The sequence below is a fragment of the Schistocerca serialis genome, chromosome 3 (assembly GCF_023864345.2).
Source record: "Schistocerca serialis cubense isolate TAMUIC-IGC-003099 chromosome 3, iqSchSeri2.2, whole genome shotgun sequence".
In the NCBI taxonomy this organism is placed as follows: Eukaryota; Metazoa; Arthropoda; class Insecta; order Orthoptera; family Acrididae; genus Schistocerca; species Schistocerca serialis.
In genome coordinates, this window is record NC_064640.1 from 634,424,316 (window position 1) to 634,440,045 (window position 15,730).

The 15,730-nt window shown below is 38.5% G+C and overlaps 2 protein-coding genes across 5 annotated transcripts in view; one reads left to right on the forward strand and one right to left on the reverse strand.

Moving 5' to 3' along the window:
- Positions 1-9,258, forward strand: part of LOC126470517 (leukocyte elastase inhibitor-like) — a 63,196-nt gene extending 53,938 nt beyond the window's left edge. The window contains exons 7-8 of the mRNA XM_050098428.1: positions 8,052-8,193; positions 8,272-9,258. Of these exons, the coding sequence (XP_049954385.1) occupies positions 8,052-8,193; positions 8,272-8,630 (501 nt within the window). The 3' untranslated portion in view covers positions 8,631-9,258. The remainder of the gene's footprint in view (positions 1-8,051; positions 8,194-8,271) is intronic.
- The window catches only part of LOC126470515 (constitutive coactivator of peroxisome proliferator-activated receptor gamma-like), a 750,708-nt gene that overhangs the window by 308,429 nt on the left and 426,549 nt on the right, over positions 1-15,730 (reverse strand). The window lies entirely within an intron of this gene.

Sequence of the window (15,730 nt, forward strand, 5' to 3'; positions counted from 1 at the left end):
AAGTCAGTAGTCAGGCAAACCTTCAGCACTTACATATAAATGATAGTAAAACTGTTGATATGAAGTTTAATTTATACCAGAATAAGAACCCACAAAAAAAAACGGTTGTGCCAACTAAGGGTAAATCAATCCTAAGCAGCACACTGTAAAATTATACCCGGCACTGCTGCAGTGCAACGTAAATTGGTTGACCCATACCCAGTTTATTAATGGTAAGCCGGTCGGAGTGGTCAAGCGTTTCTAGGCACTACAGTCTGGAACCGCGTGACCGCTATGGTTGCAGGTTCGAATCCTGCCTCAGGCATGGATGTGTGTGATGTCCTTAGGTTAGTTAGGTTTAAGTAGTTCTGAGTTCTAGGGGACTGATGACCTCAGAAGTTAAGTCTCATAGTGCTCAGAGCCATTTTTTGTTAATGGTAAGCCAAGTAGTGTGTGTTATCTAGTTAGTTATAAAACAATACACTAGTATCAACACAGTTAAAAATGCCTACTATGCATACATCTTCTCTATCACGACTTGGTACAAAGAGAATCAAAAACAGGGCCACTAGAACAATGAATAGAAGTGATTGTAACTGTGACTTCACATAATTTAATATACTTCCCCTTCTATGTACTTATACTTCATAAATACTTAAATTCATTAAAACAAATCTTACAGAAAGTTTCAAAGTAACTGTGATGGTCACCCTCATAATACTTGTCTACAAACACCTTCATGATTTCCACTAACTCTACCAGACGAGAACATTTTACTTTTGCTTGAATCTTTTTAATCACATTTTCTGTAAGGAATTATTTCCACAAACCCTCTACATGATATCAATCTGTTGATAGTCAACATCTGTAGTATACAGTGAATTTGTAGGTTAAAAAGATGCATAAAATAAACTATCCTTTAAAGGGCATAGTCACTACACTTCAATGTTCTAGGAAAAAATGTAACTCATGATTAAGATTAACTTTACTATAATCCTCACATGTCACTGCACACCTTCCTTCTTCCTAAATATGTGATGCTGCTAAAAATTTCTGTGAATGGACAACTATCTAATGGAAACAGACTTTTAAAAAGTGTGCCACAGCTTGTCATGATGCATATCAAGGCTTTAAGGTTATGTTTATATAGTGGAAGCAGTAAGCAAATATTTGTTTACAACTGGTTTCAATATAAATTCATGCAGTCAGTTGGTGAAGGTTTATGAGGAGACTCTTATGTTTTCAACAGTTAAGAGGTAGCTGAAACAAAATGTGGGCACATTTCTCTGAAAGATCAAACATAAACATCTATAACTGCACCCGTACGTGGAAATATTAAGAAGGTACACAATATGGTATCGGACAAGTGATAAGAAGTTGCCATAGGTGTATCAGAAGAGAGTGTAGTGTGTTTTAGTTGAAGATTTGACTATGAGAAAGCTTTGCATTTGTTAAATTCTACATAAAAGCAAATGTGAAAACAAATTTTTTCAGTGTTATTTGGACTGTCTAAAAGAATAAAGACAACTTCCTTTGTACATCTAGTTGCTACTGTGGAAGTGACATGGATCAGCCACTTTACATCAGAAACAAAATGACAAAGTGGAATTATATGGTGACCTTACATGGAAAAAAGCAGTCACTTCATCTACCAGAAAGGTTATGACTTGTATTTCCTGAGATATGAAAGGGATTTTCCCCATTATCATGCCAAAGTATAAAACAAAGAAGAGTAGAGCCTGAAATGAACAAAAAAATTAATACATAAAAATGACAATACGCCATCTACAAAGATACTTTAACAATAGGAAAACTGAGAAATTTGATGTACAAAGTGTTGGAACATCCAATGTATCCACCAGATAGAGCACCATTAGACTTTCACAGCCACAGAATTTAGAGCCAATTGACGACTCTGACTGCTAATTAGGTTTATTGTGCAAACTTCTCAGAACTGGACAGCAGAAACTGAATTTACTCTCTGAATGAATATTCAACAAAACAACATTGGCCTCTCAGGGAACTATGCCAAAAAAACTTATTTTTAAGCTAAACACACAGTTTTTCACTGAGACCAAAACTCTTTCCTTTGCCCTCATGAAATGTGTTTCTCCCGCAGTCAGATTTACTTAATTTTTTTTCACCGTACTGCACACAGTATTTACAACTGCATTGAACAGTCAACATTACTGTTTCCTTCCGCTAATGTTCAAAGAAGATACATCAAATGATTGCATTCAACTTCTTTTTAAAACTATATTTCACCAACTCTCAATACTACACAAGATGTTATTTGGATCTTCAGTACAGTCTAAGTTCAGTTATCCTACCAAATTAAAATTCTCCATAGTTTATGATGAACAAAGGTGGCACAAGGGTAAGACCATGGACTCATATTTGGGAAGATTTTGGTTAAAATCCTTGTCTGGCCAACCAGATTTGTCGAGAGATCTGAGTGAACAGGTCCAGGTATTGACAGAATGGGTGCAGGCAACAACCTGGCCAAGATTAGTGCATACAGTACCACAAGTCCTCTGGAGAAGTTAGTTGCGTCACACACAAATGTTGGATTTGTGTCGAGGTTCTACAATGGCATGATCAACCCAGGCTGAATGCCATCAGGAAAGTTGACAAGAAATTGATGCAGTGTGCTGAGTTCACATGGAGGCTTCCACTGATGCTGCACAAGTTGCTGTTATTGGGATATGGGAATACACAATATATGGTCTACACTTGGACATGAAGGGAACTTGATAGCCAAAAGTTAAGGAGGTTAGGGACAATGTCACAAACAGTAGACTTTCTGTGTTTAGGTTACACGTATCATTCAGATAAATTGGTTTAAAAGAAATCCATTTAAGTGAAGTGCCACGCACAGAAGAAACTTGTGTGGATAAGCTCTGCTTTGGATAAGACAGAATGTTGGAGGACTAAAAAAACAAAGTTAATGAATTTCTCCTTTGTTTAAACAATCCAGATTGTCTAAAGGAAGTTGATGTATTATGTTGTTAGAGCATCATTTAAATATGGGTACCCATATGTTAAACATTGAGGGCTACAAATTACCAGTCCATTTCTGTAGGGAAAGTATGAAGAATATAGGAGCTGACATGCATGTAAAAGAATAAGTTCAGATCTACTGGCATCAGTAATTCCAATTTAGATCAACAACTGCAAGCCTGTGCATGTGAACTGCTGCTACCAGAAAAGTCATTTAAAATTGTTACAATATATAAGTGCCTGTTGTGAATCTTTCAAATATTCTTACATGAAATTGAGAAGTTATGCCACCCAGAAGACAAAAGAAAGCAAATGATAATCTGTGGACATATTATTAAATTTTCTGAAAGATGCCAATAAAAGAAACACTTTAGACACGTTGTTTCAAACTTGAAACATACTGCATTGTTAATTTCCACCAGCAGAATCACACACGAAAGTAGACAACATTTTGTAGGTGAACATTTAATAAGTGAAAAAAAAAAGAAAAAAAAAAATCATCCAGTAGTGAATGGCTTCTCGGATAATGCACAACTAGCCATACTCAGAAATTTACCTGATTTCAATTATATAAATGACATACAGTAATGTTATTTTTAATTGTACAGTCAGTTTTGGTCAGAGATCATTTTCCAGTACCTATTGTATTATTTAACACAACACACTACTTTGATTACAATGAAGTGGTAACATGGGAAGCAGGTACAGTAGTCAACAAACATACAACAGAAAGTTCAAATGCAGTCTCACATGAAGCTGAGTGGAGTGATGTGTACAATGTGACAGATGTCACTTTGAATTTAATGTACTTCTAGACGGTTTTCACTCGGTCTTTAACAGTTGCTTTCCAAGAAAATAAAGTATGGTTCTAATCAGACAAAGAAAGGCTTGGATTACAAAGGGGATCAAAATATCATGTGCAAAGAAAGGGAAATTATTTGCAATGGTTAGGACAAACAGTGAAGTAGAACAGGTTAATTATTACAAGAAATTTGTGCTGTCCTAAGCAAAGTGGTTAAAAAAATGTGAAATAAATATTTCAGATAATAAAGTAGGTTGCAGTAGGTACTGGGATATGAAGCAGCTTGCACAGGACAGAGTAGCATGGAGAGCTGCATCAAACCAGTCTCAGAACTGAAGATGACGACGACGACAAAATCAAACCTATATGGGCACTAGCTAGGAGAAACAAGTAACAGTTAAGGAATGTGAGGACTCCATTACTAAAGAAACCAGTAAAATAACAAAGTATAGCAATCAGGTAGCCAATACAATTAAGAACTATTTTGTCAAAGTAGCTCAACAGACTGGTAGTCAGTTCAAGGGATAAAGCAATGTAATACATGCAAGAAGCAGTGCCCCCCACACATACAGCCATGTTACAATTACTGCACACTCTATCAAAGAAATTAACAATGTAATTGTACTCCTTCAAAACCGCATTTCCGTGCATCTGGCAATGTCTCAAGTGAAATACCAAAATCCTGCTAATCACATAAATTCAGTGAGTTCAGTCACATGTGCAAAGCATCACAATCACAGGAGATACTTCCACAGAGATGTACAGGTGTCGGACAATAATGTATTTCCAAGAAAGTTAGTACAACAGATATTATTAATTATTGACATGTCTCACTTTTCACCTCTCAACATAAAGCAGTCACCAATCCAAAGATTGTTTTGAACTAGGCATGCTCCTGTTGGAGGTGGTATGATGTTACCTTCCTCTGACCTTTGAACTGATTTGCCCAGCCAGTTATCGGGGACCTACAGTTTTATGTTGATTCTGAACAACAGTGCAATTTGGCATTTTTTCCAAATCAACAAACACTGACACAAGTGAAGGAAGTGATAAGTGATAGATAAAAATCCTAGGACTGATCCATGATGAAACTCAAGACCTTCAAATTTATAATCTGGAACTTTACTACTGAGCCACACATTCTGGAAAAAAATTATATAAACAAGAACGACAATGCACTTCCCTCAAAATAACACATTTAATCATTCTAAAATTTTATTTCAAAATGGTCTTCACACACAGATATTTTTCAATTCATAAAACAGATTGCACAAAACTTAAATGAGAGAATATTGCCAAATGGTATTTTATGAGACTTGTCAAAAGAATTTGATTGTGCAGTTCACATTATTCTCCCAGAGAAGCTCAAACATTGAGATATTGCAGGTAATTTGTTTTCATTCAGTGTAACTAAAAGGACACACAGGGACATTGAGAATATACACAATGTAACAGCATCTCGATAATGGGGAATAATGACAACAGTTGTATCATAGAGATGGGATTAGGTCCAATCTTGTTACATATATAGGGTGATTCTGTAATGATGATACAAACTTTAAGTGGAGATGGGAAAGGGTAAATGTATCAATTAGAGGTAAAGGACCCCAGTCTGGAAACAACAGAGTCATAAGTTACAAATTAAAATCATTCTGATACCTCTGACAGTGGAATACATGTACTAGTACTGTTGTTGCTAACATTGTAGGACAGGCAATCCAGATGAGCACTTCAGTGTAAAGTGTGGGATAATAACTTGCCTAATCCAATGCACATGGTGTACTGAGATTGATATGAGCACTCCTGATAGTCATTGTCTGTACTGTAGTAGACGGCAGTCTGTGTTTACAACTTGAAATACTAACATCTACCAGTCTTCACCAAATAACAGAAACTGCAGACATGATTCTCATGTATGGGCAAGAAAATGGAAGCAGCACAGAAGCATAAAGGTTGCATCGGACTACATATCAGCACAGAAGACATCTGGCTCGCATCACGTTTTCAAGACTGTTCCAACAATTATGTAAAACAGGGCAAGTGGTGCCACAGTGTGATGACCAAAGATGACGAACTACACGGGCACCCGACACACAGTGCAGTGCTTGTTGCAGTGGATAAGGTGCATGCAGCTGCATGTGAAATGAATGTTTCACAAGAATAATGTGTGGTGAATATTATGGAAAATGCAGCTACACCCCTACAACCCACAGAAAGTGCAAGCTTTCACTCCACCTGAATTTGGACCTCGTGTTGTGCTCAGCCAGTGGTTCTTGCAGATCCTTACAGTCGATCCTCACTTTCCTGCACATGTACTTTTGATGGCTGAAGCCTGTTTAACCAGAGACCCAATGCTAAATAGGTGCAGTAGTTGTGTTTGGACTGATGAGAATCCCCACACTACAGTTGAGAGCGAACACACATTATCAGTCAACACTGGGGTACGGCAGAGTCAATAATTACATACTAAGCCTGTTTACTCTTCTTCTGCACTTAAATGCACCAGTGTAAACAGTATTTATCACAGACATACTACCCAGGTTCCTGAAACATATCCCACTTGTTTCTCATCAATGGATGTGGTTCCAATATAACTGATGGATTGTGTACAAATCAGACATCACCCAAAAAGTGGATACACACAGGTTGATGTGTAAAATTGCCAGCATGTTCACGTGGTCTCACCCCACTAGATTTCTTCTTGTGAGGCTGTGAGGAGTCTTGGGTACAAGATGCTTGTTGAGACTAAAGAGGATTTCCTGTCAAGAAGTCTCACTGCCTGCAACACTTCAGAAGACACCAGGAATATTAGAGTGGGTATGACAGAACTTTATGTGATAATGCCAGGCCTGCATTGAAGCTGTAGGATGTCATTTTGAAAAACTGTTGTAAATGTAGCTGCCAATGAAACTTGGTTGGTAAATGGAATTCATTATTGCTATACCATAAGTTTAGGGTTTTTGGTCTCTCTAACATTGAATCATACATGCCATCAGTGGACCATCAACAAGGGAAATTATCTGAGTGTATTGGGGAATATTCAGTGGGCATTGTATACATCATGATCACGGTTTGGCAATTGGTGCCCTCAGTTTGAGTGCTGCATGAGGCTAAGGTGGAACCTGAATAGATTTCTGTTTTTGCCTTCTGACTCAGTTGGTTCCGGACTAGTATCCCTTATCTCAAATTGATACCTTTCCCCACCATTCCCAAATGTTTGTGACATGATGGAGTCACCCTGTATAAATCCCCTTCCATCACATATTCAAAAAGCAGAAATTATAATAAAACTCAATCAAGTAACTTCAACACCTGAAAATGTAAATAATATTTAATTGAAAATTAATTGGTTCTCTGCAAATGGGTTGTCACTGGATTCAGATGAAACCCAATACATGCAATTCAGTACTGCACAACCCACACCATCAGAAATAATGCATGAGGGTAAATCAATAAATGAAATGGAATATTCTTAATTCCCAGATTTGTACATTGATAAGAACCTGAAATAGAAGTCACATGTGGTAGATCTTCTTAAACATTCTGCATAATAGATAATAACAGATTTTGGAGATGATGATGTTGAAGTTGCCTTGCTTTTCATATTTTAGTTCAGTCTCTACAGAATCATATTCTGAGGTAGCTCATCATTGAGGAAAAATGTTTGTTATACAGAAGCATGTAATAAAGATGTGTTGTGTCCTCTCTAGAATGTATTATAGACACCTCTTTAAACTATTGGGCTTACTGACAACAGCCCTACAGTACATATAATGCCTTATGAAGTTTGGTAGCAGCAATAAATTGACTACAGTTTGAAATTTATTGTATGTAAAAATGTTGAACTTAAAACAATGTACATGGCCAGAATCTTGCCAAAATATTTTAAACAATGTTCTGTAGTTGTAAAACCGACTCATTCCATATCATGGAGAGAGGTCACAATTATCATCCACATAACATGTAAATAAATAACAAGCAAAATAACTATGAATATCAGTAACTACCATCTTTTCTCATTTTCTTTCTCTGATCTTTCTTACACACACACACACACACACACACACACACACACATACACACACACACACACACACAGTATAGCACTCAAAAAAGCTCTAATGTTTCTATTGCAGAAAAAGAGAGATGCGGCATCATGTACCATGACAATCACAATGCTGTATGAATAACATGTAACCTCTTAAAATATTTTTGTTGGGAACTTTTTGTTGTGGTTTTCATTGCATGCTGTTAAAATATTTTTTTACAGTTAGGAGTACAAGAGGTGTTTGGGGCTCATGCCAATCTCTCTGGAATTGCAAGAAACATAGGAACAGCTCATATCAGCCAAATACTACATGCAACGAAGATTGAAGTCAATGAAGAAGGAACAATTGCAGGGGCTGGTACAGGTATGTTAAAAATGTTTTAATTTTTATACATCTCGTATATATCATAATATGCTTGACTGATAAATTTAATTTTGACAGGTGTTCTAGTTGTTCCACTTATGGGAACTACCATTCCGAGATTCCGAGCTGATAGTCCATTCTTATTTTTTATCCGTGATACTGTGGCTGGAACTATACTATTTGGCGGGCTTGTCTCAACTCCAGAAGCCGCAAATATGCAACTGAGTGAAGAAACTTTCGTATCAGAGTTAAAAGTTGAATTGGACACGAGGAAAGAAGAGACGACAGAACATTATATTTCACAAGTATCACGAGGACATACAAAACATCTAGTAGCAAGACCAACCAACCTTCCAACAGATGGAAGACCAGTATACCAACAACCACAATCCAATGACAAAGATGCCATTCAGTTTTCATTTTCAGGAAATTTATAGTTTATCTTTCAATATGTAAGTGTCCTGAGATTTGCAGGATGGCAGTGCCCAAGACAGTCATTGCAAGATTGAAAATGATCAGTAAAGGTCTAAGATTACATAAACAATTCTCTGTTGCATGATTATGCAGAGTTGGACTGCAATTTATACATATTGAGGCACAGTTAAGAATGTAAACTACAGCTGTGTTTCATACATAAGAAAGTTCATAGCATTGCATATGTTTCAGTGTACATTTTACCATCCCTACTCTACTCAAGAACTGAATGTAGGAAAAGTGACAACCTGTATACTTATCTGAAAGCTGTAATGTACCTAATCATATCTCCATCATTCATGTAAGGACACTACACAAGAACGGCAAAATATTAAGATTCCACAAAGAAAATAATTCTTAAGGTTTTGAAAGTATAATGTAATAAAAAATTTTGAGTGGCTGCTAATTTAAATTTTTCACTGTTTGAGACACATGTTCGAAAGTAGAAAACATCTCGATAAACCAAATACAGCAATATAATATTTCCTGTAATGGATAACACCCTTTTTTTTTATCGCTTTAATTTATAACAGAAATGCTCTCATTAATTATATTTTCAACCAAATAAAATTGTGCACTGTTCATTATTAATTTTTCTTTCCCTCTTTCATACAAAGCCTGTTTCAAAGAGATTTTCTACCTAGTAGTGAAAGAAGAAGAAGAAGAAGAAGAAGAAGGCGGCGGAGGGGGGGCGGAGGGGGGGCGGAGAACTACCTTGTAACTATTTATATGCCAATTTGAATTGTATATTCATGTCGGTTTCCATCCATGAATACTCTAATTGCTGAATAATGATTTATATTTAGTAAATCAAAAAATTTATGGACACTAAATGTGATGAACATCTTCAAAGTAGGTATATTCAGACCAGTATCAGAAGAGTATATGATTACCCTCAACACCAATACAGTCATATGACTAACGCTGTTAATGTGGTTTCTATGTGACTTACAGTGACTGCCAACCTAGTAGAGCTGGTTTATGCCAATATTTTGATTATACAGACTGAAGGAATACACTTAAGAGTTAAGAGGGTAATCTGGCACTCCATACACCCTGTATGGTTGTGTGTGTTTCCTGATAAGATGGAGCCCTCACTTATCCTGTCAATAGGAGGACATCTTGATTAACCTATGGAGTCATGAGCCATGCCTCAAATTTATCAGTGGATGTGTATCACTCAATGCCCAATAAACTGTGCATTGATGCCATTTAATAAGTCGGCTACCTTGGCTGTCTACTCTTTACCTATCACTGCAGAAACTTCAAAACACTCCATTTTAAACACGTGTCGCAACTAGCACAACACTACTGCAGTAATAGGAGACTGAACTTGCGTGTGAATTGTGAAGGAACAGAGCAGCAGCTTGCCAAACATATAGAAAAATGTAGTTAGTACAAAATTAGTGGTGTGATGAATGGCAGTCATGTAGATTAAATATCTTGGTGACATGAAATGACAAGGATATAAGGACGGTAGTAGGGAAGGCGAATGGTAAATTTTGGTATATTGGGAGAATTATAGGAAAGTACAGCTCATCTATAATGGAGACAACACACAGTTTGCTAGTGTGACCCAGTCTTGAGTAATTTAGGATCCACATCATGTCATATTAAAGGAAAACATCAAAGTAATGCAGAGGTGTGCTGCTAGATTTGTTACTGGTTAGTTTGATCAATATGCAAGTATTATGGAAATGACTCCAAATTCAGTTGGAATTCCTGGAGGCATGATGCCATTCCTATCATGAAATACTATTGAGAAAATGTAGAGAACAAGCTTTTTGCCACTGAATGCACAATGATTCTACTGCCAACAACAGACATTTTGAGAAATTTGAGAGTGGAACACAGGAAAGTGAATGTGTAGTAGTGGTACAAAGTACACTCCATCATGCACTGCATGGTGGTTTGTACAGTATGTACAGTCTGTATATGTAAATATGAATGTGGCATAATCATAGGTGTAAACTGCATTGCCCTTGCCAACTGAGCAGCATAAAAAAATTGTATGCTGATTACCACACTCCTATAATTGGATAACTACATGTACACTCCTGGAAATGGAAAAAAGAACACATTGACACCGGTGTGTCAGACCCACCGTACTTGCTCCGGACACTGCGAGAGGGCTGTACAAGCAATGATCACACGCACGGCACAGCGGACACACCAGGAACCGCGGTGTTGGCCGTCGAATGGCGCTAGCTGCGCAGCATTTGTGCACCGCCGCCGTCAGTGTCAGCCAGTTTGCCGTGGCATACGGAGCTCCATCGCAGTCTTTAACACTGGTAGCATGCCGCGACAGCAGTGCAGTTGACGGACTTTGAGCGAGGGCGTATAGTGGGCATGCGGGAGGCCGGGTGGACGTACCGCCGAATTGCTCAACACGTGGGGCGTGAGGTCTCCACAGTACATCGATGTTGTCGCCAGTGGTCGGCGGAAGGTGCACGTGCCCGTCGACCTGGGACCGGACCGCAGCGACGCACGGATGCACGCCAAGACCGTAGGATCCTACGCAGTGCCGTAGGGGACCGCACCGCCACTTCCCAGCAAATTAGGGACACTGTTGCTCCTGGGGTATCGGCGAGGACCATTCGCAACCGTCTCCATGAAGCTGGGCTACGGTCCCGCACACCGTTAGGCCGTCTTCCGCTCACGCCCCAACATCGTGCAGCCCGCCTCCAGTGGTGTCGCGACAGGCGTGAATGGAGGGACGAATGGAGACGTGTCGTCTTCAGCGATGAGAGTCGCTTCTGCCTTGGTGCCAATGATGGTCGTATGCATGTTTGGCGCCGTGCAGGTGAGCGCCACAATCAGGACTGCATACGACCGAGGCACACAGGGCCAACACCCGGCATCATGGTGTGGGGAGCGATCTCCTACACTGGCCGTACACCACTGGTGATCGTCGAGGGGACACTGAATAGTGCACGGTACATGCAAAACGTCATCGAACCCATCGTTCTACCATTCCTAGACCGGCAAGGGAACTTGCTGTTCCAACAGGACAATGCACGTCCGCATGTATCCCGTGCCACCCAACGTGCTCTAGAAGGTGTAAGTCAACTACCCTGGCCAGCAAGATCTCCGGATCTGTCCCCCATTGAGCATGTTTGGGACTGGATGAAGCGTCGTCTCACGCGGTCTGCACGTCCAGCACGAACGTTGGTCCAACTGAGGCGCCAGGTGGAAATGGCATGGCAAGCCGTTCCACAGGACTACATCCAGCATCTCTACGATCGTCTCCATGGGAGAATAGCAGCCTGCATTGCTGCGAAAGGTGGATATACACTGTACTAGTGCCGACATTGTGCATGCTCTGTTGCCTGTGTCTATGTGCCTGTGGTTCTGTCAGTGTGATCATGTGATGTATCTGACCCCAGGAATGTGTCAATAAAGTTTCCCCTTCCTGGGACAATGAATTCACGGTGTTCTTATTTCAATTTCCAGGAGTGTATATTATCAGCAAATGTCTGTAATATGTGCTAAAAAAAGGACCAATACAAGATGTCACTGAAAAATTACATGTACCTGTTAGCAGTTTATCAATAAAATAAAAATAAAAGTTAAATCCTATTTGGTGGCTTATATCAGGTTAAGTTACAGCATCTATTAAATTGCAAGTCAAGTCAATAACAAGAAAGAAGCAAGCTACTACAGTTCATTAAAAATGTATTACCAGGGTGAATATCTGACTGCAGAAGACTTTAATTTTGAATATGAAAGTAGCTGTGAATTTTAATGGTCATTGATGGACAATGTTTGATATTTAAGGACATGGGCATAAGGTATTTTAAAATGTCTGAAGCACTTGAGGACAGCAGCGATCTTGTGGCTGCAAGGAGCAATGAGAGAGACCCAAAATAGTGGGGCATATAGAGTTCATTACAGTGACACTGTGTGAGTACCAGAAGCATGCAAGGTCAATAATCAGGAAAGTAAGCAATGACCTTTCACTCCACCTTCAGGCCACAAGTGGCTCATCAGGACCATCCGGCCACTGTGTCATCCTCAGCTGAGGATGCGGATAGGAGCAGCATGTGATCAGCACACAGCTCTCCCGATCATTATGATGGTTTTCATTGACTGGAGCCGCTACTATACGGTTGAGTAGCTCCTCAATTGACATCATGAGGCTGAGTGCACCCCGAAAAATGGCAACTGCACACGGCACCCTGGATGGTCACCCATCCAAGTGCCGGCCACGCCCGACAGTGCTTAACTTTGGTGATCTGACGGGAACTGGTAAGCAATGAACTTGGTGGTCTGCAAATTCTATTAGGGAAAGGTAGTTGTTTTATTGACACTTGTGTAGGATCAGCAGATATGGGCTTTATTCTTCTGGGCAAACTTATATTTAAGGTCTCTGTGTTAATCCCCAGAACTCTTAAACATAGAGAAATGATGTATAGTGTTACCAAATATCAGCTACTGCCATATTGCCCCCTCCCTCCAGTAGTTCACAAAGTTATTAGAAAGCCAACATATATATGCCATTACAATTTGATCAAGCTGATAAGTACACAGGAAAAACTGGGTGAGGAAATCAGTATGTTAAAAGCGCATATAATGCAGTCTATGCACACAGTAAATAGACAGCACCACAATATCTGCATTAGCAGACTGCATGAGACAGGCAAATTAATCATCAGAAATTAGCTGGGATTGTAAACTATCAGCATGTAGCAATATTTACAAAATAACGTGATGTGAATGTAAACTGACTCATCCCATATCACTTATTTGTCATGCAAATGATCTATGGAACACACAACTAATCACCTCCAAGTCTAAAATGAATGTATTTGTAGCAACATAATAGATACTGCTTACATTATCTAGACAAGTTGCACCTCATTCCGTTTCTCTAATGTATTCATTAAAATTTAGTAGCTGCTAACCCATTTGTAGATACCAAGCTCTTCAAAGAAATGGCAAATCTGTCATCAGCTCATGTACCTACGAAGCTGGCAGAAATAATTGCCTTTTTATACAACTTTTGTGCCTCAGAAAAGTATAAAATTTGTTCAGAAATGCAAACGTGACTGAAATGCCAGGAGTACGATATATGTTGATACTTAATATGTCATAGTTGAAAAGGTCTATGCAGCTTCCAAGTAATAAGTACCCCACTTAGACAATTGTCTACTAACTTAAACACCTAGTGACTAATCTACTAGAATGCATGATTGTTGACACCAATTGTTCTACAAAGTACTTGCTAAATTGCAGCAAACAGCAAATTTATCAAGTTGATATTGTTAATTTAAACCAGCATTCATTTAAGTATATAACTTTCAAAGAATTTATGTTCTCCAGAAGTACTTGCAGTTCATATATTTCTTATACCACCCTACTGATAGCTGATGTTTAGATCGATTATGAAATTATTTTTATGAACTAATCAAGCAAAAATCTTCACACCAGTCAACATTTCTGGCACTAGTTAGGGGTTTGCACTCTAAGTTGCATTCCTGCATTATTTAGTTACCTTTGGACAAAATCCATTGGGAATTGGGTCAACTTCATTAGTTACAGCTGTTGAAGGAGCACTCAAAACAATAACATATTTATTTGTGCATTTTTTATGGAGAAAGAACTCCTCAAGAGCATTCCTTTTCAGAAGCTAACATCCTTCTGTCACGTTTTTGAAGTTATACCATGACTTGTTAAAAAATTTATTTCATAATTTATCATTTATAGTCACATAACATTTACAGATTTTTGCATACAGGTTTTTTTCAGTTTCAAATTAGTTATATTTATCTTTTTATACTCGAATAGTCTAGTCTGTCATTCATTTCTGCTGACATCATTAGCACCTCCTATGAGTACAGCACAATAATTTCTTGTGATATTAGAGAATGCTTAGTCACATTCACAGTAACACTTGACATTTGTTACAGGTTTTTTAATGGCAGAAACATGAATACTGTTGCTAACATAGCTTGTCAGTAATATTGACATGTGGCATGCATGACCATAACTAAATAATGTTACCATCATCTTCTGTAATCATTTTACCACTGCTGAAAAGTTTTTTGTTCTGCCTTCACCATAAGCATTTTCAAAACCTTCATCACATGTGCATTGAAGGGCATCAATATTATTGCACAAAGTGAGATTTCTTTACCAGTTTCTTGGTGTTTATTTCCTTTTAAAAGAGAACCATTTTGTAGAGTGCATCAACTTGTCCATTTAATTTACATAAAAGTTTTGATTATGATCTTCTAGCAATATAGAAATGTGTGTTCCTTTTTCAAACATGTACACTTATCCTTCAGATCAATTTTCTTTTTCTTTTAGAGCAAACATATCACTTCAAAATACTGTGATTACTCTCTCCATTTCTCTGATTATGTGTCTAAATTTGCTTTCAGTAGTGCACATAAGAAAAGATCATGAATAATCGACAGTTACAAATTTTATGTTTTACTTGGAACATATTTCATGGAACTAACAGTGGTAGTTTGTCACATATCTTGCAGCTGTCTGCACTCAGATTGAGTTTTACTGGTGCAGGTTGCAGTTAAGATTTTCCCGCATGGTGTCACCTTGTATAACTAGTAACTACCAGTAAACTTAAAACCAAAATCTGAACTGAAGCTATTTATTTGTACCTACAGAAATGTCCCTCACAGATGACTTTTAAGATGCCATTGATCAACTACTTCAGCATTTCCACAAATGACCCAAGTCTGATGCACTTATGAACAGCCTGGATTAGGTGGAACCAGCATAAGAATGAATCCACTCATGATACCATGATCAGGCAAAGAAAAACTATAGCCAACACAATCTGCATGGCAAAGAGAAATTATGTCAGGGCCCTGGTGCAACAGACAGGTAAGAACTTCCACAGAATCATCTCAAGAGACCAGTACAAAGAACTCAAGAAGCAGACAACACAGTACCCTACTTCTCCACAGGTGTGATTGGAACTTCCATCTAAAAAAAATCTGCACCCACCAACATCCTTACGGTCTGTTTGCAGAAGCTTCTCAACATAGGAACATAAAAAAGAGAGCTTCTCCCAATTGGAGTTCAAGGAGAGAAAAAG